Genomic DNA, 24,514 nt, shown 5'->3' with positions numbered 1-24,514 from the left:
AGATACCAGCTTGGGGTGATTTCAGAGCAATATTAGGTTCCAGGCCAAAAATCATCTCCCTGCCCACCACCATGCTTGCTGAGGTGCCTGGAAGTCTCACGATTGGTCCTTCCTGTGGTTTAAGGTTTTGAAGGCATCTATTAAATCATGTATATTACTGGCAATGACTTTATCAGCACCTTACTGAGGCTGATAATGGGCGCCCACCTTGTACTCTGTCCAAGACTCTGTCCTGGTGGTCCGCCTAGTAATCCAGCCCCTAGGATGAAGCCCTGCTTTGCCCATGTCAACTGCCTCCTCTGAGTCTGGAGGTTTAGCTCCAAATCCAGATCCAGCGGAAAGATGTCCCCAGCGGGGCCTGCCCGACCAGCGTCTTGCACGGCTGCCGTAGCCTGGCTTCCCTGCGGATGTGCTCCCCCTCCCTCCTCACTTCCCCCTCTCTGTGCACTCGATGTTTTGCTGTTTTGACTCCTCTGATGCCAAGGCTCCTCTAGACCATGCCTTGCTGGCTCCTTCCGAGCCCCTTTGGACACAGTCTTCTGCCTACCAGCCTGGACTCTAGGAAACAGGCCTAGTTTAGAAGGCCCCAAGTATGTTACAGGAATTGATACTGATGGAAATAATAGTTGCAACATCATATAGGGCTTTCTAGAATGTTAACATATGATATTTAGTTGTTTTAATTAAGACCTTTTGTATGTTCCTTTTGCTTCTCTGAGCAAAAAGACTTCTCTGTCCCTTGAGGCTTGGTGTGTTTTGCAACAGTTGGTGCCCAACAGTGTTGTTTTAGGTGCTATCTGGGTGCTGCTTGAATTATGTCTTTCAAAAATGGTGGACCAGATTGAGGTCAGGGACAGCTGGATTCTGCAGTTTCCTGGAAGGAACTTGGGTTCCCCTACTTGGGTTCTTCTCCTACTCATCAGTAGCTGGCTACTTCTCAGCTGTCAGATTTCAGCCTCAAATTACCTCCTCAGAAAGGTCTTTCCGCCCATTCTATCTGAAGAAGGTCTCTCCCTCCACCTTTATTAGCTACCCCACCCCCCAGTCTGTTTCTTTCTAGGCGCTTATCACAATTTGTAATTATTTTGTTCATTTACTTGTGTGAGGGAGTCTTCCCCACTAGGCTATAAGCTCCAAAAGGAGGGAACAGTACCTGTTCTATAAAATTGTATTCCTAAAGCCCAACAGAGTGCCACTTCAAAGTAGGTGCTCAATAAATATTTGTTGAATGCAAGTTTTTCTCTTTTCCAATTGAAATGACAAGAAAAAACTATAGACCATACCCATCTCTGCTGACCATCAGGTGACCAATGGGGATAAACTGTCGATCGTGTTCTATTTACGTAGCTGTCATTTGTAAATTTGTTTGTCCAATACATGGACAGTAAGGGCCAAATCATGGACTTAAATGCAGGCGCTTCCAGGATCTACCGGGCACTGGGAAGTGGGCAGCTTATCTTTGGCTCCCCTCTTTAGTCTTGCTGTTTTCTTCATTTCTACTTCATGAAAGCAATCCTTCAAGACACCTGCCAAGTACCTGGTGCCCTTGTTCTTTTGTTTTTCCCTCTGCTATCAAAATCCGCTATTAAGAAGAAATCTGAAAACTCATTCATAGTATGATTCTTCATAGTAGTGTTATTAGCATTAACCACTTAAATACTTCAGCCATAGGAATGAAACACTAGTGGTAGAAATTCTGGTCTTATCTGGCACTAGAGGAAGGAAATTAAGGAAAGGGGCCTGTAGGAGCCTACAACCCAAAGTGTGTTCATTAGATTAGTACTCAGCTTACCTCTTTAGTGGTGAACATTTAGAGAGGGAAAGGAAATAAAATGAGAGTAGATACATGAGGTTGAAATCTTACTCACTATAAAATAAGTCCCTTGGCTTTTGCAGTCGCGGTGTTACACAAACTGTCAAATGTTAATAGCTATGTTTATAAAACCAAGAGATTCTCTACTTCTTTTCTAGGAAGAAAAATGGATCCCAGGTACTTTTTCCAGTTAGACTGCTCAGGCACATTTGGGCTGAGCACCTTACCCTCGGATAGACGCCAGATGTTAGGAACACCCTTGAATCTCAACACTGGTGTCACAAGATGTGTTCTATGACCTCTTTGCTAGCCCTGTTTACATGAGCTTTCTTTTTTTAAAAAATATGTTTTTATTTATTGGCTGCATTGGGTCTTCATTGCGGTGTGTGGGCTTCTCTCTACTTGTGGCACGCGGGCTCGGTAGTTGCGGCACGTGGGCTTAGTTGCCCCGCAGCAAGTGGGATCTTAGTTCCCTGACCAGAGATCAAACTGGAGTCCCCTGCATTGCAAAATGGATTCTTAATCACTGGACCACCAGGGAAGTCCCCGTAAGAGCTTTCCTGCCCTGATAGACAAGACCACTTGGTAGTTCAGATAATACTTCCATTTGTTTTCTTCCCAGCCTTTGTTTCTTCCTCTAGGAAATGGCACCCATTTGCTGGTGAAGGACTGAGTGGTCCCTGGACCCTTTGTTTGGAGCAAGAATCATTTTTGCTCTTCCAGAGAGATGAGATTTCACCCAAAGAAGCCAGTGAGAAGCTGCCCACTGTCAGAGAAACTTCCTGGAACTCAGCTTCCATGTCTGTAAAATGGGGATACCTAGACCTATTTCACAGTGTCATCCTTGAGGTCTCACTTCTCTAAAACCTTAGCCACTCTTTAAGGCTCAGGTCAGGTCTGTCCTCTTCTATGTAGTATTTTCCTATGTATCACTTCCTGGAGCCTTATAGTTCCTAGAATTGATAATCAATGAATTCCTATTTCATTCTATTCTAATTGTTTCCTCTATGTGGTTTAGTTGATCATCTTAGGGAGACTGTGAGCTCCATAAAGGCAAGTTCTGTAACCATCCCTCAGCATCCCAGGTTTTCAAATACTATGTATTCAACATAGCAACAAAAATAATGAAGATAACAACAATAATAACCATTTAATGACAGACTATTATTTCCCAGGCACTCTGCTGTACTCTTTATAAATAGTATCTCATTTAACAACCTATGAGGTAGATATTACTAGGTTCAGTTTACAGATGAGAAAACCAAGCTTCAGAGATTAAGGAGCTTGCTGGAGTCCAGCTGCAAATCAGCAGCTGGGATTTTCACGCTGGCATGTGTGATTCCAAAGCTCTTCGCAATACTGATCGACTGGTGACTGACTCCAAGTGCTCCCCTCCCCCACCAAGTCTGCCATCCTTCTCTTGTAGTCACAGCATGAAAGGGACACAAAGGAGAGATAAATGTAGGGCCAGACTTTATTAGGACAAAAGACACATATTATTTCCTTTTTCCTTCCTGAAAGCCCCATCATCAGGACTGATCTCACAGAATTTCTAATCCAAGAACACTCATTTCACAAAACAAACACACTTCAGAGATGGAAGGAAAGAGAGTCTTTTTTGCTTTGTTTTGGAGAGAGAGTCTTAATGCCAGTGCCAGAGAATAGATTAAAAGGTGTCCCCTCCAGGAACCTGGGATGACCAGTCATTCTTCCCTAAATGGCATCCCAGTCAGTTTCCTCCACCCCTCTACCCTCATCCTTCTCCCCACCCACCAATAACAACCAAGTATCAGCAGAGGGGCCCAGAGATGGGCAGGTGGGGCAGAGGCTGAAGCCTCCTTCTGAGGCTTCAGCCTCCTCTGTCCCGACCTCTCATGCTTATCTCTTTAGGTTAATGACACTGAAAACAGTGAGACTCAGCCCCTCTGCCAGGCATCTGGAGGAAAGGGCAGGAAGACACAAGTGTCTCTAAGGCATGCTTTCCTTACTTCAGGACTTCCCTCCCTTTCCCCCAGCATATACATACACACACAAACACACACATGCATCTTAAAAAGTAACTGTCTCCCTATAAGTTCCGGCAGCCACTTCTGAGCATCCTCTACCTTCATCCAAAATGGCAACCACCTATTACAGATGGACTGAAGAGAGAAACCTGGCCAGTCCCTGGGAAGGCAGGGCTTTTCTGTAGTCCCCACTGCTTTTTTGGCAGTCTCTTTAGGAGCACTGGGGAGACACAGGCATCTCTGTGCTCTTAAACAAGGGCCCTGCCAAGAGAGCTGGAGATTCCCTTTCTGCTTTCGTGCCCCTGCTAAATCCTCCAGGGAAAGAGAGATATGGGGGCCTCCATAGTTGTCATCACACCTCCTCTTGGCACTCTAAGCTGGCAGTCAGCAAGGGAAGCAAACAGGAGGGAAAAATAGTTTTCCAGTATTTTCTCTCCTTTTTCATTTTTATCTTCACAGCAGAATTATTTTTTTTTTCCCCAAGGGGAATCTGAGAAGCACAATGCCCTCTTTGTTTTAATAAGACCTGGGGAAATTCCACTGGCCTCCATGGCTGGTGATCGGGTCAGAATGTGAGAGAGGATGATGGCCTCTTGGGCATTCTGGTCAATAAGGTTTTTAGGGGAGCACTGGATGGACAGCCAAGGGAGGACTGGAAGGGATGGTTTCTGCCATCAGGTTGAACTGTAAAAGAGCTGCAGGTTGATACGTGGTGGCAGGAATGCCAGTGGAGTCAGTGTGCACAGTGACTCCCTAGGAGAGCTTTTCACCCCCCTCCCCGGCCTCGTTGTACACCCTGGCAGAAGGAAAGGCTGCAACATCATCAAGGTGAGACATTTGCCAGAGGTACATACCAAGGCACTTGTAAAGTTGAGGCTGCTGGTCGAGTTCTAAGGGCCTCTTTTTAAGTAAGACTGGGTAGAGGGAGGGGCAGCCAAGGGCATCCCATGGCGACCTGACCACCACCCCAAGGTATGGTCCAAGGAGACAACAGATTCAAGAGCACATATAATGCAAGTTCCTTGATTCATGCTCATTGCTGGCCGGGAACTTTGGGCTCTTCCTTGCAGGAGGAAGGGTGATCGGGTCAACGACGCCAGAGGGGCTTAGAGAATCCATCTGGTGTGCGGCTGGTATGTAGAGAGTCATCCTATCCCCCTGGCTGTCCCTCCCAGGTCAGATTTGCCATGGTCCCCGTCCCCTCCTCTATCCCATTCACTGAGTAATATGAAAGGCTTCACTGAGGATTCTGAGTGGAGGGTGAAGGAGCCTGGGTAGGTAGCCATGTCTCTTACTGCACCCACAAAGACCTGGTCATAGCTTCTGGAAAAAATGAGCAATGCCATTGAGATCCAGGGCCAAAACTGAGTAGAGCAGTGATGAGAATGAGAGAGATGGGGTCAGAAGGGACACACCTTCCCTCTCTGAGCCTCCTTTGTTCCCACCTGGTCCTGGTTCCGCCACACCGGTGGGTCACACTGATAGGTCATCTGACCTGGCCTTGCTGCTGGCCTTGCTGAGACGGCGCTTGTCACCCTGGTAGCCATGGGGGAGGCGGTGACCTGGGGAGCCTTCATTGGGTACCTCAGGCTTCTGGGCATAACGGATATGAATGAAACCCTCCCCAGGAATCTGCTCCTGGCCTCGCACTTGCTCAGTGGCCAGGTTATCTGTGTTCTGCTGCGAGGCCATCTTGTTACTGAATGGATTGAAGAATTTCCCCCCAGGGCCATTCTCCAGGCACTGATTGAAGTCAGGGGGTGGTGTGCAGCTCTTGACTATGCGGGCAGAGGGACCAGGAAGCTGGCACTCATCCATGCCCTGCTGTGACTTGACAAATCGCTGTCTGATCTTTTTCCAGCCCAGGTGGTAGAGTTCAACAAGGCTGAGGAAAAGGGACAGTCCGGCCACAGCCAGCATAAAGACAATGAAGACATTCTTCTCCGTGGGCCGGGACACATAACAGTTGACAGGATGGGGACAGGGACTCCTGCGGCAGACGTGCAGGGTGTCCAGGAAGATGCCATAGAGGAGGTACTGGCCCACGATGAAGGCCACCTCCACGGTGGTGCGGATCAGGATGCTGCAGACGTAAGTGTTGAGCAGACTGCCCCGGAGCGGAATCTTTCCATTCGCTTCTTCCCAGCAGGACAGCTCTGTCTTCTCGGCCACTGGGTACTCGTAAGAGGCAGCGCCCCGAACCTCTTTGGCCCTCTCGCCCTCCCGTAGCTTCCGCTTCTCCTGCATGCGCACCGTGTGCACGGCGTGGCCCAAGTACACTAGAGAGGGTGTGGAGACGAAGATGACCTGCAGCACCCAATAGCGAATGTGCGAGATGGGGAAGGCTTGGTCATAGCAGACGTTCTCGCAACCAGGCTGAATCGTATCACACTGGAAATCAGCCTGCTCGTCCCCCCAAGAGGACTCGGCAGCCGTGCCCAGCACCAGCATGCGGAATATGAAGAGGACGGTGAGCCAGACCTTACCGATCACCGTGGAATGCTTGTGTGCTTCCTCCAGGAACTCTCCCAGGAAGCTCCAGTCACCCATCTTGGCTCAGCAGAAGACAGACACCAAGACTCCTGCAAATGGGACAGAGAGAAAAACAGAGGGATGCTTTCTGCAAACATCTGGAAGGTCCAATCATGCTCTGTGATTCCACTGACCCATACCAATGCGTTCCTTAAGAGAGTGCAGCTTAGAAGTCAGATTCACCTAAAAAGCTCTCTTCCTCCTCCCCCACCTGCAGCAAAAATGAAAGAGAAGACAAAGTAGTCATGATAGCAAGATTAGAGTATGATTCCCACGTTTTAATGGATCTAGAAATCACCTGAGATGTGTGTTATAATGTGGATTCTGTGCTGTTATCTCCAGAGATTCTACTCTAGGAGGTCTGGGATGGCCCCCAGGAATCTGGATTTGCAGCAGGAAGCGTAGATTATTCTGATGCAGGCAGTGCAAGGACCTCACCCGAGAAACACTGGAGTAGTGGAAAGAGCACAGGACAGGAGCCTGCAAATGTGACTCTGGACATTTACCTCACTGAGTCTGTTTCCTTGTCTGTAAAATGGGAAGAGCTACACCAGAGGACTTGGAGGGGTAAATGAGATGAGGTATGTGATACGCTGAAAATCATAATTCACGTGTTCCATGTGTTTGAGCTGCTGTCAGGTGGAAAATATATATATATATATATTTCTGACTCCAGAGGCCAGAACTAGGTGGAAGAGAAAAAGGTGAGGGTGGGAGAGGCAAATTTGGCCCCTTAGGAAGCATTTTCTGTTTCTATTTCTATTTCAGTAACGATCAGAGCCATCCAGCATGGGCCAACTCTATCGGGAGGTGGGAAACAAAAACATTCAAAGGTTTCACAGGTTCCCCCAGCTGGTTAGCAGCTGGCAGTGCTGATCTACACGTCACTGCCATGCAGCCATTCCAGCTGTACAGCTCGGCTTGTCTTTCTGCAGACAGAAGGTTCCCACACACAGACCTGCTCACCCACACATCCAGAATAAACGCTCCAAACCTTTAAGTCCCACACAGAACCTTCCCTCATCAGGTCCTGGCATGCTTCTTCAGCCTCGTTTCCTGCCTATCCCCTTGTTGCCTTTGTCGTGTCCAGCATGCCAAGCCCTGGAAGGTTCCCAGATGCTCTCCACTCAGCCACCTCCTACATGCTCCCTCACCCCTAGCTGCATCCCATTTACCCTTCAAAACTTAACCCAGTCATTGCTTTCCCAGCCCTCCCTGCTTCCTCAAGCTGAGCGTCTTCAGCTCTGTGGTGGCCCTGGGGACACTCAGTCCTCTCCCAGCACTTGCCATCTTGTTTTGTGATCCTCTGCCTGTCTGTGTTCTTCCAGTAGGAGCTCCTTGAGAACAGGAATTCTCTTGTCCTCTGTACCATCATCACCCGGCCCAGAGTGGGTACTTAGTGAATCTTAGTTGAGTGAATGAAGGAGGGGGTGGCAGGCACTGGTGTTTTCTACCCGGTGGCAAACCAATCCCCTGTTCCTTGCTGTGTCCCATAAGCAGGGTGAGAAGGCCAGCTATCACTTTCTCAGCCTCCACTGCAGTTAGTTCTGGTCTGTGAGGTGTGGGGAGAGTCTGATGTGGAAGGATTGCTCTAGAAAATGTTTTACCATCCCCAGTAAATAGAGCCTCACTTGAAGTCCTCTTCACCCCCACGACTTCCTGCCTGTGGACAGTTTGTGTGAGTCAAGATGCCTGAAGCTTCCCAGGGAATCTCAGAAATGCCAACCAGTGCCCTGAGACGTCTGAATCAACTCTTGAATCTTCTACCTCCAGAATTCTTACTTGATGAACAATAAATGTCCTTATGGCTTAAGCCTTTAATCAACCAGTCCTAATCAACAGAATGACCAAAAAAAAAGCCGGGGGGGGGGGTGGGAATTGAAGGTAAATATTCTCTTCTTGGAATCTTAAAACCTCTGATAACGATGGGACCTTAGAGGTTGTCAAGTTCAAACTTTAACCTTCACATCTTTGCTGCCAGTGTGCCCCTGATTCCTATCCTATCCCAGTTCCTATCCTTATGCATATGAGGAGGGACAGGGCGAGGTTCCATATTTCACGGTCCAGGCTTTGGCTTCTGAGTTGATACCTTGACAGAGACCAGCCTCCCGGCTCTGTCTTCTCCCAGCCCTCCACTCCCCAACCCTGAGAGTACACAGCGTCCCGGGGAATGAGAGAGTCCATGAGTAAGCGGAAAGGGCCTTATCTCTGTTCCCTTCCATATCAAAGACGCTTCCAAGTCTTGAGCCCTTTCCTCTGGTTTGTGATCAGACATTTGCCCTTTTCCTCACATGATGAAGGGCCCCCTCCATCGCCTCCAAAAGTGGAAAATTGTGGCGCGTTAGTCCAAAAGGAAAATGACTGATTAGATAAGAGTCTGAATGGTCTGTGATCCCTTCTGGGCACGTGTGCAGTGTTCAGCACCTTCAGGGTCATCAGCACGCATGTGAAGGCCAGGATGTGGCGAGTGTCAGAGAGAAGGGAGGGAGAGAAGGGGAGAGAGGAGGAGCAAAAAGAGGGAAAAGACAAGGGGGGGTTGGAAATGGGAGAAAAGAGATCCTGTAACCATTAAGGGAAGTTAATTTGGGGGTTAGCTAAATGGAGTTCAAATCCCTGTGAATATCTGCTGAGCTTGGGGAAGTTACTGGATCTGTGTCTCAACCTCCTCACCTGTGAAATGGATATACTATCATTTAGCTCATAGAGTATTATGAGGCGATAGGTAAAAAGCACTTAGCACAGTGCTCAGAATATAAGAACTGAATAAAAGGCAGCCATGACTAGCAAGGAAAGTGGTGGGGCAGGACAAGAATAGGAGAAAGTGGAAGGTAGAGAGATGTGCATTACCAAGAAGAGAGAAACAGATGGAAGAGAAGAAGGGGAGAAAGCCAGAAGGAAAGAGAAATGGCAATCAAAAAGAAAGAAAGAGAGAAACAAATGTTATATTCTTCCAGGATTTGGGGCAAGTTTCCAAACTCTCCTCAACTTCTGAAGATTTTCCCCTTGATCTTCTGACTCTGTCACTCATTCCTTGCAAGTCCCCAAGGAAATATATAAATAGTTCAAGGCAAAGAATGTGATGCTTTGGTCTAGTCTGCCAAGAGGTTTGCCTGCTGACTGCCTCACTTGTAGTCCAAGGAGTCCCACCTGGAAGAAGTAAAACACAGGTACAAGAAAGGAACATCGCAGAATATCAGAAAGACAGTCTTAGGATGCCTCATTGGGAGAGAACAAGAGAAACTAACCAGCTGGGGAGGTGTGGGCTAGGGCAGACCCCGTGGGCCCTGGCAGCAGTATATAGGGTGAAAAACCTCTCGTTTGCGACATCCTGGATGACTCAAACAAGGTCAGAGAAACTTAACATTGCTATCATGTACCAGCTGCTCAGCTTATAATATGAAAGGTCCCCGGCTGAAGTCAGTTTCCCAACACCTCTGGGTCCCTTTGGACCCCCGACAAACTCAGCCAAAGAAACTTGTAGATTAGACACTCATTGAGTTTTCTGGGTGTACAGCACATAAAACGTTTTGTAGATTATTATCCATTTCTTGGCAGGAAGTGTGTTAGGACGGGCAAAGGCAGCCGCCCATGCCATGAATAAATTCTGTCAAATAAAAATGGTAGTATACCCCACTGCTTTATCTGTGACCTTCACTGGCTTCCTACTGCTTATAAAGTCCAAACGATTTAACTTGCACTTGAGACCCTCCACGGCACAGCCTCATCCATTCTATTTCTGCTGTTCCCCTCACATACTCAGTACTTAAGCTACACAACTCCCCACACGTGTATTCACGGCCCACAGTTTCTCACCTCTTTATCTTGGCTCCCCATGTTGCCTCTGCCTACGATGTCCTTCCCTTTCGTTCATTCATTTAATAAGTTTGTTGAGTGGTTACCAGTTACCAGGTATCATGCAGTGATGATGGCACTGAAGATGCAACAGTTAAAAAGACAAGCAAGGAGTCCCTGCCTTTACTGAGCTTAACTGCCTTTATTTCCCTTAATTAAGGAGAGAGAACAAACACATAATTGCAATAAAGCACGATGTGTGTTGACATTAGGGAGACACAGGGGGCTATGGGAATGTAAGGCGGGTTGACTCTGGTTCAGGGTGGGGCCTGGACCCTCCATAGAGCCCTGGGTAATTGAATTCTACAGCCCTTTGCAACTGATGCAAGTTCTGAAGTCCCCAAGGCAAAGAGAGATGTTCCCTAGAACCTGGACAAGAACATCCCAACTCTGAACGTTCTTTACTCCAAGACCTTCCACATCCTCTTTTACTGTGTCATGTCCTGGGACAAAGCAAAAATTTTGGAGAAGTCATTAGGGAACGTCTTTGGTAATAGTAACATTACACCTGGAGAAGAGGGAAAGGGCCAGAGGAAGGTATTTGTGCATAGTGAGCATGAATCATTTTGTTCCTTTACTTCATGTATTATATGGCTAGAAATAAAATTCAGGGTCTACGTTCCCAGTCTGGTGCTCCTCCATGTGGGCACTGTTGCCGCCCTAGGCAGCCACTGTTGTTAAAGACAACCAATTTAGAGCAACCCAAATTAACATGAACTCAGAGCCAGCACCTCTTCTACTGACCCCACAGATCTAGGTGGAAATGGAGACGTCTTTGCAAATTGCTCTCGTCCCTCTTGGATGACTCTCGAACTCTGAAGATGCTAAATTACCATGCAGCAGGCAGGATACGTTCCCACACTGGGTTATATGCTGCCTTACACTTGTTCTCCAAAAGCTTCTTGTCTAACAGCCAACCCGCAAGTATTTTTTCTGAGTCCCTACTATGTGTCTACTACCGTTCTGGGTACTGAAATAATACCTCACAGGTCCCAGGCCTGGCAAATACTAGGCACGCAGTGATATCTGTTAGATTAATAAACAGATCAGGCATGACTCCTGCCCTCAAGGATTTAACGGCTTTTTCCCTTAGATGGGTAGTAGAATTCTCAAAGTCAAAAGCCTGTCTTCTGCTTTGTATTCTTATTGCATTAGGCTTTCTCATTAGGTGCATAATAAATGCTTTCTTAATAATTGAAAAAAAATGTTTGGTCTGGCAGTAAGATTGCATTACCTCTGACAAAGCCCCCAAATGGGGTGCGGACATAAGGCACTGCACTCGGTAGTCACCCCGCTCGTTGCAGTCCTTTAGTAGTGGCTGCAGCATAAGCTAGGCAGGCTGCAGGTGACAGGTGCGACACCCAGCACACAGCTGAAACTGCACCCCCGACTCTCCTGCTCAAGAAGACATGTTGCAAGTGAGCAAGAATCTACCATGGGGATGCCTTGAAAATTCTCTTCCTTCTGTTGATTCTAGTTCTGTCCTCTGAAACCAAATATAACAGCCCTTACGATTTGACAGCAATTTCTGTGGCCCCCCAAGTCAGCAGCTGGGCCTTGGGTTAAATGGTAAAACCATTGGGATTTCACACACCTAAGGAGAATTATTTGCTCTGCTGTGTATTATCTCTCCAACTCAACCCTGAGTCTTTGAAGACAAGCCCCGTAACTGTTCATCACTGGATCCTCCCCCGAATCACCTTACCCTCTCTTCCCCCTTATTGCTTAATATCTTGCCCTGCACCTGACAGGTCGATTCATGTACATTTTGGGGGGGATCTTCCTGGACCGGGGCACGAACCCGTGTCCCCTGCATCGGCAGGCGGACTCTCAACCACTGCGCCACCAGCGAAGCCCTCGTGTACTTTTTAGAAACAACAGTGGATGAATGACAGCATTCAGGTCACTCAAAACACCTAATGCCACTAGAGGCACCTCCCTGGGAAGCTGGCCCTAGGGACATCTGCACAATGACTATGGTGACTGGGACACCAGGGAGAGAAAAGCCACTGAGCCGTCCTTCTGCCCATGAGAGAGTCCTCCACTTGGCTCAGCAGGACTGAACACGTCTAGAGCAGAGACTTGGTCACCATGGACTATTCTTTCTCTGCCTCCCCCACATCACTGGGAAACTCACCCAAGTTTGTCAACATTAGATTTTAAGACCACGCTGCAGAGGCTGAGTCTAATTCTGGACAATGACACATGTACTGGATAGTATCTAACAGACCTCTGGTTCTCAATAAAGATTGTTATTCACAGTAATAGTAACAATCTCCTGGGCTCGTGCTCTAATTCCTCTCACCATACAGTGGAATGCGGCAAGGGCAGGGTTGACTTGCTTCCCAATGAAGAGAATTCTGTTGTAAAAAGACCCAAAGGGCCTCACTCAAAGGATGCCTTAGACATGGTATCATGTCAGTGCAGCTCGGTTCAGAAAGTGCTTGTGCGCCCCAATGCTACACCAGACATCAAAGGTGGCTTTATAAAGTGAAGTGCCAACTATAACCATCATCTTGGAACTCTTTTGGAGCTTATTCACTAATGTACATTTTTCTAATCTTCCCTCACCCCAGTAGTTTCTCCCTAAGATGGATATGTAGGGAGGATTACATGAGAGAGTGGTCTTGGTCCTCAGCTACCTCATCAATCTTTATTATCCTTCGAGATTCTCAGCTTCATTTGCTAGTTTACCCAGAGTTACACAAAAAGAGAATTTGAATCTAGGTGATAATAACAATAATTATAAGAAAACCTAACACTCATTGAGACCCTTCTATGTGCCAGACACTCTGCAAGTTTCTTGATATATATGTATTCTCATTTGATTCTCACAGTAATTGGAGGAACTAGGGACTGGCCCCGTCCCCTTCTTACAAGGCTCAGAGAGGGTGTTTTGAGCAAAATCACTTGAGGATGACTTGCTAGTAAGCGGTGAAGTTGTCACCAAAGCCAGCTGTTGTCTCTTCTGACAGTGATGCCCCTGCCTTAAGAACTGTATTAGATTCTGTCTAACTCACCTTAAGTTCCTTTCTTTGAAGAGCCTTACTCATCGAAGGCTGGCCTCTGTGACACAAGATAACTGCCACAGGGCTATTTGTGAGATAACTATTAGAACACAGAGTTGATTTGTGCAGGGTTCAGGGTAACTCTTACATTTAGAATTCTCATTCTTTTCCTGATTTAGGTTTGGGGTAGCTACTTCAACCAGATAGATGTATGATATACCTACAGCTACCGAGTTGGGCAGTGTGGGCAACTTTCTCAGAATGAGAAGTCCAGAGGGGGCCTGCACCCCTGAACCTTGACCACTAGAGAGGGGAGAGGGAGCTAGAGATGAGAGAGAGGGAAAAAGAGACAGATGGAGGAGATTAACTATCACTTTAGTCTTCCTGCTACTCCAGCCAAGGGCAGATAATTAACTCCTCTTTAAATTTAATTATTTGATTATGGTAAGGACAGAGTGGTCCACTCAGAGATCCTGCCGGCCGACAGTTGTTTCAAAGCCAAGGAGGTAGAAGGGAGCAGGCAAAGTAGAGAAAGAGAATTATGCGAGGATAAGTAATTTTCTTCTTAAAAAGTTAGGAGAAGACATATGTACAAGGAATGGATGGGAGGGGCTGGCAAATGGAGATAGTCAATGACAATGAACTATCAGGACGTCTTTATTAATTACCGGAAGGGGTTGATTAATACCTATGCAGTTATTAATGAAAATTATATTTACGAAATGCTTTATTATTTCCAACATCTTGTCATTGATTCATAGTACAGTAGAGCTAAAAAGGATCCAGGGATCAAGCGAACTCAACCCTTTATTTCTATACAAGATGAAGACAAAGGTCCGGGGAAGTTAAGTAATCATGATAACAGATATCACTAAGTTGAGTGCTTTCCATGTGTGAAGCATTTTATAACTATACTTTATAGTTATATATATATTATATAACTATATATAGTTATTATATATAGTATTATATAACTATACTAACTATACTAACTCTTACATGACATTAACATTACTTTCTAACCATTACTTCAGCCCTGCTAGGAAAGCAGTATTATTCCATTTTACAGCCAAGAAAACTGAGACTCAGAATTTAAGTAACTTGTACAGAGTCACACAAGTAGCAAATGCTGCATCAGGGCCTTGAACCTGGTCTGCCTGGCTCCTGCCTTTCTCTCTGTGTCTCTCTTTTTTTTTTTAACATCTTTATTGGGGTATAATTGCTTTACAATGGTGTGTTAGTTTCTGCTTTATAACAAAGTGAATCAGCTATACATATGTTCCCATATCTCTTCCCTCTTGAGTCTCCCTCCCTCCCACCCTCCCTATCCCACCCCTCCAGGCGGTCACAAAGCACGAGCTGATCTCCCTGTGCTATGCGGCTGCTTCCCACTAGCTATCTACCTTACGTTTGGTAGTGTATATATGTCCATGCCTCTCTCTTGCTTTGTCACAGCTCACCCTGTGTCTCTTAAAGGGAAAGAAAAGCAAAGAGGCCCTAGGACTGATAGGACTGACAGCTGGTGACAAACCTGTGACCAGAGCTCCAGTGTCTTAACCCCCCGAGCAGATCTTTTCCCGTAAGAGGCCCAGGGTTTTTCCTTTCAGCCTCTGGTTTGTGGATTGGCCGTCCCTTGCATATGCTGTTCCTAGAATTGATGGTCACGTGGAGGCCTTCAGCCCAGAGTGGTCAGGATTCCCAGACTCTGCAGCATCTGCCACCCTTTGGCCAGAATTCACATATAGAAAGTTATTTCCTTTTTTAGCCAGTAAGTGTTCTTGGCTGCGGCCGTGTCGACTGCCGGGCTCTTGGCTGGCCGGACAGCAGGCTCTGGTGTTCCCCTGATGTCAGATCGTAACAAGAGCAACGGGAACAGAAAGAGTTAGGTGGTGGGACTCGTGGTTCCCAGGAAGAGTGGGAATCGAACCTTGCTTCCATCACCCTCTAGTTGTGTGACCTCAGGCAAGTAACATAACCTCTCAGTTTCCTCTACATCTGAAAAAAGGGGAATGTTTCCTCATGGGGATTGAACAATGTGTGAGTAAGTGGAAACATCTAGAACAGTAATTGGCACATAGTAGACACTCAATAATGTTAGTTCCTTGTTTTCTTTTCTGCCATTTCCAGTAAAAACTCTCAAACATGACCCAACTAGTCAGCTTGATGCAGCATTTGACATGCAGCAGGCCGGTTAGAGGGACACAGCAAGGACGCCCTGTGTGCCACCAAGTGGGGGAGGGTGACTATCAGAGGTGGGAAAAACATGGGCAACGGGAAGGATATTAATTTAACTCTAAATCAGTTATTTCACTAGGTGGAAAGAAGAGAGGCGGGGTGGAGAGGAAGGGAGGCGTAGAATCCCACTCCAATCAGGTCCCTTGTGTTCTCGTAATTGGTCGAGCCTGCCCCTGAACTTTTCTTTAACTCGAGCTTTGGGGCCTAGAGATGGACTCCACATGAGTCCATATTATAAAATATGTGCTTCATATAATTCCCTCCTTCTGAGGAGCTGCAGCACTTTGGAATCTGATCACCAATCCAAAGGCATGTCCACATTGTGTGTAGGCTTGAAGCTGGCTCAGTTCTACTTGAAAGAGGAATAGGAGGTTGTCTACTCTGTGATCTGAGGAGAAGAGGCATCCTGACCCCTAAACACACCTGTCCTCTCCTGAATCATGAAGATGCCAGGTTGGATTAAGATTCTCTAAGTCCTCTATGGACAAAAGAGCCTCAGAAGAGAGGCTCTTTCTGGTTCCAGCTATTTCTTTGTGACTCTAGTCAAGACATTCCCCCTCCCTGAGCCTGAGTTCACTCATGGGTAAAACTAAGTGTTTGAGCTGGATGGTTGCTAAGGCCTTTCCAGCTCTAAGTTAGAACATCTGGGGAACATTTGCGACTCGCCCAGTTGCGATGGTGTGGCAAATTAGTGGCAAAGTGGCAAAGCCAAGAGGCGAATCTAGATATTCTGACTCCCAACTTAGAGGTCAGCAAAAGTCGACCCAGAAAAAAAACCTGTGGTCATAAAAACCAAGCAGTGCCTTCTCAGAATTTCATGTCATGGTGAGCCTTCACTGTGGAAAGGCCTTTGCATCAAATGAGTCTCAATTCAAAGAGACTTGGACTGAGCACCAGGTGACCTGGATTCCACTCTATTGTTCTGTTGTTCATTGAGCATTTACTATGGGGTAGCCATTTAAAATACATTATTTTATTTAATCTTCATAAAACCTTACAAGGAAATTATTTATTATTAACCTCTTTGACAGATGAAGAAACTGAGGATCGGAGACATTAAATAATTTTCCCAAGGTTTACACAGCTGAAATTTTAACCCAAATGTGATTCCAAATGCCTAGGCCCTTCCTTCTGCCTTACCCCTGAATCAGATAAACTCTAAGATGCCTCTGTGTTATTTCAGTACCTCTGATTCTGAGACCTCCTGACTCCCTTTCCTTATGAAGGTGAGTGGATTATTGAAGGCTGAATTTTTCTTCCCCATGAGTTGCTAAAATGTCAGAAACAATTGATTCACGAAGTGGCATAAAGCGGTCATTTGCCAGGAGCCAGCAGCTTCTGACTGTAGAAAGGAAGTCACCTTCCTTCCTAGGAGAACTGAAGCTTTCCCGGGAAAGTGGGCATCTCTCCCCTTCAGTCAGTTCAATCCTGGAGCCCAGAGTGGAGCCAGTTCATACAGAGAGTTGCTGGACTCCCCGGTGGGGGAGTTCTTTCCTGGGACGGAAGGCAGAGCCTGGGCCTTGGGTCTCCCTGGCCCTAAGGACTGCAGGTCTTCTAGTTCCTGTCCTGATCGATCCACACAGACAGGCTCCCTGCCCTGTGTTAACTGGCTGGGCCCAGAGCGGGGATCAGTCAGGACCCAAGAGGCCAGGTTGCCCTGCGGTAGCCCGGCTGGCTGCGAGAGCCCAGGACCCTCCACGGCATGTGCCCCCCACCAGCCGGCGGAGATGAGCAGGAGCAGGTGGGCAGGTGGTGTCACTGCCAGGAAGCAGGATTACAGAGATGCTTCCATGCAGGAAGCAGGGAGGTTTGGGGAGAAATGGAGGCTCAGAAAACACAGCCAAGGACGGAAGGCAGAAGAGCCCTAGGTATGCGTGAACAGAGCGGGATGTTCTCCCAACTCAAATGGCCCTGACTCACTGTGTCGTCTTCAACAAGTCACTTGCCTTTTCTAGGCCTTGTTTTCCTTATTTGTCAAAGAAGATGTTGACTGGCAATCTAGGAGACCTCTTCCGGTTCTAATGGCCTAGGACTTTAGACCAGCACCTGGCAGGGGGACAGGAGTGAGGCAGTTAGGAGACAAGAACAATAACCAGTCTCAACAGCCCAGCAAGAACATCTCTGGGGTTCCAAGCCAGCGGCCAAGCTGGGCAACACAGTTGTGTTACTGCCGTGGCTCTCTGAACTTCACGCGTCTCCGGGAGGGGATGCCCTGAGGGTGCCGGTTTAGAAGTCAGGAAACACACGTCCCGGTACTGCCTGCCATATGCCCAGTGGTCACTGGAGCTGCTCTACAGCGGCTGAGTGAGGAAAAGGCTTGGAGGATCAGCGAGGGGAGAAGGCTCCGGACAGCAATGGCACCGCGGGGAACCTGGCCACAGGGTGGAGAGAGCTGTCCCACGAGAACAGGGTCTGGGCTGGGCTGTGACTCCAGGGTTAGTGGGTGAAAGAGGTGGCGACCGCTTGGCCTGATGATGTGCAAGTTAAGCTAGGATCGTCTAAAGACCAGCTCGCGTCCCCAGGCATGGAGCCACCACCCCCGGCAGACGGGGGTGGCCTTGGTCTCTTCTGTGTTCAGTGTCACTGGCTTCCACCCCGGCCTCCTGACCCCCTGCCCAGCGCTCCCCACACTGCCCTTCCTTCTCTTAGGCCAGTCGGGCCCGCTGTGCCAGAGCTGTGCTCAGGAGACAGCCCAGTGAGATGCTGACGGGTCAGAACCAAGAACTCCTCCATTATGACAGGATACTGAGAGAGGGGGGACGAAGGAAAAAGTGAACAAAGGCACAGTAAGGATGTAAACTCCTGTGTCAGCCTCCCCTTTTGAAGTGGTTCTGAGGTGCATTTGAGCTAAGGAATCTCAGCCTTGGACAGTGTTACTGCTGAAGGGAACCAGAGGGATCCTGCTACTTCAAACCTTTCATTTTACAGATGAGGAAACTGAGGCCCAGAAGGGGGAACTGTCTGGCCCAAGGTCACACAGCCCCTCAGTGCACCAGAGCCCAGGTCTCTTGGGCCCTGAGTCCAGGCTCCTTTACCACATGCTCGGAAGGGAGATCAAGGGGCTGTCAGGAACCTTCCTGCCCTGCGCCCAGGAGGAAAGGAGACCTTGCGGTGGGCACCTCTCCCCGGCTTCCTCTCCGGATCTCACCAGCCTCTTTCCTCCAACAGCAAGTGACCAGATTGCTCACAATGGACAGCGGGGACATGATACTCCATAGGAAACTAAGCAGGGAATATTTTTAAACCATCCAACATGCCCTAGGGGGGAAAAATCAAAACACTTTCCTAGATGCTGTGGAAAGCATTTCAAAAAGAATTCCAGGCCTAGAGGAAGCATGGTAAAACAGCGATGGCTTGGGTTTTTAAAGGGCCAATGCCAATCTTCACAAAAGTGCCTGGAAATGACCTGGTGTCCTGCTTGTAAGATGCCCCTGGAGCACGGCGCATCTGTGAGAGGTAGATGGACGGCAAAGGCCCTCCGCTTGCATTTCTACAGCTCCTTCTAAATTGAGTAAGTGATTTATCGGCTGCTTCATAAGCTGTTCTCTTTAATATACCCAAAGCTCACCATCACAGGGACTGCTGAGAGGGGCAGGGAGGAAACCCACAGGTGCAGAGACAGAGTTTTGCTGTGATCCAGCAACAAAGCTGGAGATTCAAGGCTCTCTCTCTGCCTCTCTCCCATCAACTGGTAGTTTTATCTCTTAAAATTCAAGTTTCCCCTTACCTTCCTCTTTTCCTCCTGTCTGGAATTCCAGTCGGCTTCTTGGTTCTCTGACCGCCTCTCCCCCGCTGCCCACTCTTCCTTGCTCTCCAGCCTGTCGGTCGTTCCTCTCCCACCCTCTTTTTAATCGCTATCTGTCACCCTCCCTCCGCCCACTTCTTCCTACTCTTTCTCTCTCCTCCCCCTTCCCCCTCGAGATCCCTCCCTCCCCTCTCTCTCTTGTGCTCCTAGAATCTTTGCTCATTTAATGAGTTTTCTCCCGTCTACCTCCTTGCAGCCTCTCCTCGCCGCGTTCTCCCCAGAAGGAGACTGAGTCCTCCTCCCCCCCCCCTGCCCTGCCCCTGTCACCGTCACCACAGTCCTCGCGCTGGCCCCCTCTCCCTCCGGCTGGTGGTGCGCTGCCTCTCTAGTCTTTGCCTGCTCAACCTCTGCCGGGCCACTTTCCTGGGGCGTCAGCGGGAAAGCTGGCACTACCCTGGAGATCTCTTTTCCCCATCCTTTTCCTGTCATCAGAAAAAAAGAGTGCTCATTCCCAGAGCGGGTCTTTTGGGAAACCTCTACTATGCCCACACGAGTGAGCTGAGATTCACAAGTCACAAGCACCCACACCCAGAACAGACATCAGAGGTAACCTGAAAGCTCAAAGGGGCAGGGAGAGGGCATCTCCTCTGGCCAGGACTCCTTTCTCCTTCTCCTCTAATGAAAAGAGAGTGCTTTCTATGTGGCAGGCACTGGGCTAGGGGTGAGAGGGATATGGATATAGATCTAGATATAATATTTTTATTTCACTTCATCATTCCGATGTCCAGTTCTCAAGGTAGACAGTTCTACATTTCACATTTGAGGAAACTGAGGTTCAGAGAAATCATGATCATGGTAACCCAGTTAGTAAATGGGAGAGTCCGGATTAGAAGTTTTAGCCAATGCCAAAAGTCACCTCTTCGCTCTTTCCACAAAAGCATACAGGCCTCCCAGCTGGAACTGAGCTGACGGAAGTAAGGCTGTCTCTTATTAAATCACATGTCACAGGTGGGCAAATTTGGAAACCGTGAGGCATCTGTACCCTCAAGCTCCCCTCATTCTCAACTACTTTCCTCAACTCCTCAACTTACATGCTTAACCATGGACCCAGTTGGACCGTGATAAAAGTCAACGACAGAGGTGACTACGAGTGGACTGAAATCAGACAAACCAATGACCAAGAGCCCACAGATTGTGAGAGCTAGAAGAAAACCCCAGAGATCATCTGGGGCAGCCAGGAAAACTGAGGCCCGAAGACTCAAGGCCATTCGTCAATGTCACACATAGTACATGGCAGAGGCAGGACCAGAACCCAGATCCATTCCTTTGCTCCACATCATCACATTCACATATATTCACAAATATTCCAACAGTTTGCAAAACTTTGTTTCTTTAGTGGGTGATATTTTTCATGGGTGAATAAGCTTAGGATCAGCAAGAGGGGAAAGAACATGGGGCCAAATTTCCTGTGTCTAGCGAGACAGCAGCCCTGCTGAAAACAAACTCAAGATTCTTGATTCCTTAGCCAGAGTTTCCCCACCTCTTTTCCTATGTAGCTTCAGAGCAGGTGCTGGGGCCAGACTGGGTTTGAATCCTGTCTCTACCACTTACCAGCTATGTAACAGTGGGCAAGTTAGCATAAACTCTATGCCTCTTAGTTCCCTCGACTGTAAATTAGGGATAATAATAACTACCTCCTAGGTCATCATGAGGACTAATGCAGATGTGTAAGGCACCTGTCTGGTACATGGTAAGTGTTGTGGATGTGACTGCAAAATACAATACAATACAATACAATACAAAACAATACAATACAATGCAATGCAATGCAATGCAATGCAATACAATACAATGCAATGCAATACAATGCAATGCAATACAATGCAATGCCTGCCTCCTCCTGCCTGTACTTCCCATGGCTGGTGCAAACTCCTGGGATGGAATTCAACATGTGAAACATAGGGAGCCCTGGTGATATCCAGTTTCCTCTCCAAAGCAGAGATTTTCTCCACACTATGGCTTTGTCCTTACATCTCAGTCACTCGAAAAGGCTGTGGGTTCCTGGGAATACCTTATTATCTTCAGCCAGGAGATGGCCAGTTAAAGAACCCATAAGTCTCATTTGAAAGATAATCTGAGAGTGGGCAAGTTTTAGTGGAGTATTAACTCCTAGATCATCAGCTGTCAAAGGAGGGTCCAGCTGAGGGCGTGGCTGAAGGTGAAGAGAGGATGCCATTTTCCTCTGAGTGCCCAGAAGGGAAGAATTGCCAAGATCCTGGAGCAAGTGCAGGGCACAGAAAATAAATGCTCCCACTCTGCTTGGCAGGTAGAGAATAAGACAGTGAAGAAACTGGATGGGTTGCTAGAGGTGATCCAGGAGGTCCAAGTAAGTGCTGAGAGAAGACTGAGTTCTTGAACTCAGATCATCCCAGCTCAACGAAGTCGAGCAGCCCTCCAGCCAGGTACTCTGCTCAAGATGGCATCTAGGACAGAGTGTATTTGATGGCCCAAAGCTAAGCCACTTTGGCAAGGTCTTCAGAACTGGTTTATTCCTCACCATAAGGCCTCTGACAAAAGTTAGGAAACTTTTGTCATTTGGGCTATAGATCCAAGGTGATTGTCTAAAGGGGCTGAATCCGGCTATCACCACATATTAAGAAGGATGCCGTGAGCGGATGCCCAGTGCCCCGGAAAAGAAGGTGTAGGCAAAGAGCCAGGGCTGGGCACGGAGGTTCTGTCATGTCCTCCCCGTCATTCTCACGTTCAGCTTAAGAAAGTGTCTGAGGGGTGCCAAGGTCTGTGTTCCACTCAAAAAATATGGAGAACTCAGAGGATTTAGAGAGGAAGCCAAAATCTGGTCAAAGAATACCTGTAAGGAAAGCTGTAGAAGTGGGATGGCAAAATGGTCTTCATTCTACATTCACCCTATGCTAGGCTTTGTTCTAGGCACACTTCACATTATTGTACTTGGAGAGGAAAAGACAGAAAGATGACCTTCTAAAGCTCACCTGAACCATCCATCAGGGTCTCCTGGATAAGAATTCATTGGCCACTCCCATGGGCCCAGCCTACGCTAAGTGGGAGGTAAGACCATCCCTTGTCCACAAGAAGCTGACATTCTAGTTGCAGAAAAGAGCTATTCAGACAAAACAATTAGTATAAATGGCAGTATCTATATGTATTTGTCCTCAATGCATAATGATGTAATAAACTGTTAAATTATGTAAGGAAAAATCATTTGGAAAACAGCTTCATATAGAGCAATGTCTTTGCTGTGCTGTAATGAAGGGGAAAGGGAAAGGCACATTTACTGAAGGCCTTCTATGTACCAGGCATTCTCACCTCACAACACTACGTTATTATTTCCATTCTACAGAAAAGAAAATTCAGACTCAGAGAAGTTTAGCAACTTGCCCAAGATTATTCAGTTAATAGGTGGAGAAAATGTCTGCCTGATGCTAAAGGCCAGGCACTTTCTCCCCATGGCTGTAGAGGAAATTCTCATGAAACCCGTTTATCTGGTCACAGAGGGGAGCACGGGGCCCTCCAGCTGGGAGCAAACAGGCCTGCAGACGGCACAAGAAGGATGGGCTCCAGCCCTAGCAGGAGAGATTGTCTTTGACATGACTATGAAGGTGGTCCAGCATCATCTGAGATTTCCGGGAAGAGACACAGTCACCTTTTCTACGAGTCTTTTGAAGATGGCATTTTGAAAAGTGCATCTTTGTTGCGTCTCCTTATAGACAAGAGGGCGAATGAACAAACCTTTCAATGTCTCCTCTATCCAATGAATCTCTGACTATGAGTTTCCTTCCCAAGACGCTGAGGTCCAGATGTTTAAAGAGCCACTTCCCTTAGTGCCTACAGGATAACGCATGCAAATAAGTTCTGCCAGCATCTACGTGCGAGAGTGATGAGTCCCCCCGCCCCTGCCTCATTGGAGGGCATAAATGGGTAATTGGAGGCCTGGTTTGTGGGCTGAGGTCACACTTTTCTGCCAGTGGAGATTCAGACACCACAGGCATAAGCTGTCCCCTTTAAGACTTTTACTTTCCGGATAGTGGCTAAAATGGGAAAGAACACCCTGTTCCAAGAAGTAGAAAGCAAAAGAAACACAGACTTCCTTGCCCCTGGTACTCTGACCTATGAATCTACTCTCCACACATCTCTAGTTTTAGCCCCAAAGAAAAGGTCTGAGTCATACCCATACCTCTTCTTGGGCTTAAAGCAGATGGGATCTTTTGGGTTCACAAATTGAACTCTGTGGTGGGCTTGGGCCTGCAGCCTCCATGGAAATGAGAAGAGGAGAAGGAGGAGGGGGAATCCAGTATCAGCCAAGCCTGATTCTCTCCCCCTGAAGTCAGGACATGAAGGCAACAGCTGGATGCAGCCTCACTGGGGCTCTGTGAGTCCCAGGTCCAAGAATTGCATCCTAGGACAAAAATTGGGACCTTCCTCTGGGAAATCTTAGAACGGCATTTGTCCTCTAGATCTGAATGGAAGTCCTTGAAAGCAAGAAGACTGGGAGTCTTATGATATTTGGGTTGAATTATAAGCAGTGATGAGAGTGTACAGTGTATACTCGGAGCACACCCCTTTCTCTTCTAACAAATGATGCATCCTTGGTCTACCCCCACCTACCCGCCTCACGAGGACTAAAAAGGGTTTGCTTCACCTTCATTTTGAAAGGTGTTTTCAGTCAAGTCCAAGATATGGTGCTAGGTGATCTATTGGCCAGTCTCTTAAAATACAAGCTCAAGAAACGTTCCGTCAGATATGCCATTAACACAATGCCCTGAGACAAATCGCTCCAAAGTAGAGGTATTTCCTTGCATGTAAAATAGAGCTACAATACCCCATGCCTGTCTTGATAATTTAGCCAGTAACATTCGAAACCTAATTCAAGAGCAAAAGTTTTACATCTCCTCCCAAATGAGTGTCTAGATTCGGCTCTGGCTCCTGGGGTCAAGTTATTAAAGAGGATTAGAGGCATTTAGAAGATTAAGACTCTTCCCTGTTTTGTTTTGTTTTGTTTTGTTTTCCCCAAAGGTTAGTCTCACATTCAGTCAGCTAAATACTCAAGGTAGAACAGACAGAACTTGGGGCAAAAAAGCTTGTGGTTAGAGTGCTTGGGTTCAGATCTCGACTCCATTCAAAAGAGGTGGGACCTCTTTTGCCATGTGGGGACGCATTTGGAACCTCAGAGTTGGTATAATGATTATTTTAAGTTGAAGATATTTGAGATTCATCAGAGGCAGAAAGAAGCCTTCTTGGAGCTTCCCTTATCTGACTAGAAACAGAAACTTCTGGGAAATGAGGCTAC

General features: G+C 47.4%; 1 protein-coding gene and 1 long non-coding RNA gene across 3 annotated transcripts in view; one reads left to right on the top strand and one right to left on the bottom strand.

The window, feature by feature from the left end:
- LOC138842552 (uncharacterized) overlaps window positions 1–6,422 on the top strand; it is a 68,055-nt gene extending 61,633 nt beyond the window's left edge. Inside the window, exon 3 of the long non-coding RNA XR_011377235.1 lies at window positions 5,681–6,422. This is a non-coding gene — a long non-coding RNA (uncharacterized lncRNA). The remainder of the gene's footprint in view (window positions 1–5,680) is intronic.
- On the bottom strand, window positions 3,270–19,274 carry GJA5 (gap junction protein alpha 5). Of its 2 annotated transcripts, XM_030869248.3 has the most exons (3): window positions 19,174–19,274; window positions 6,306–6,401; window positions 3,270–6,098 (listed from the first exon to the last, which is right to left on the bottom strand). In XM_030869248.3, the coding sequence occupies exons 2-3, from the start codon at window positions 6,367–6,369 to the stop codon at window positions 5,293–5,295; spliced, it is 870 nt and encodes a 289-aa protein (XP_030725108.1). In that variant the 5' UTR covers window positions 6,370–6,401; window positions 19,174–19,274; the 3' UTR covers window positions 3,270–5,292. The 2 variants fall into 2 exon arrangements, with proteins under 2 accessions (XP_030725108.1, XP_030725107.1); XM_030869247.3 differs by having other exon boundaries at window positions 3,270–6,401.
- Window positions 19,275–24,514: the final 5,240 nt, after the last annotated feature.

This window comes from Globicephala melas, chromosome 1 (genome assembly GCF_963455315.2).
Source record: "Globicephala melas chromosome 1, mGloMel1.2, whole genome shotgun sequence".
NCBI lineage: Eukaryota > Metazoa > Chordata > Mammalia > Artiodactyla > Delphinidae > Globicephala > Globicephala melas.
The sequence above is the reverse complement of the archived record's forward strand: the minus strand, read 5'-3'. Positions and strand labels throughout refer to the sequence as shown.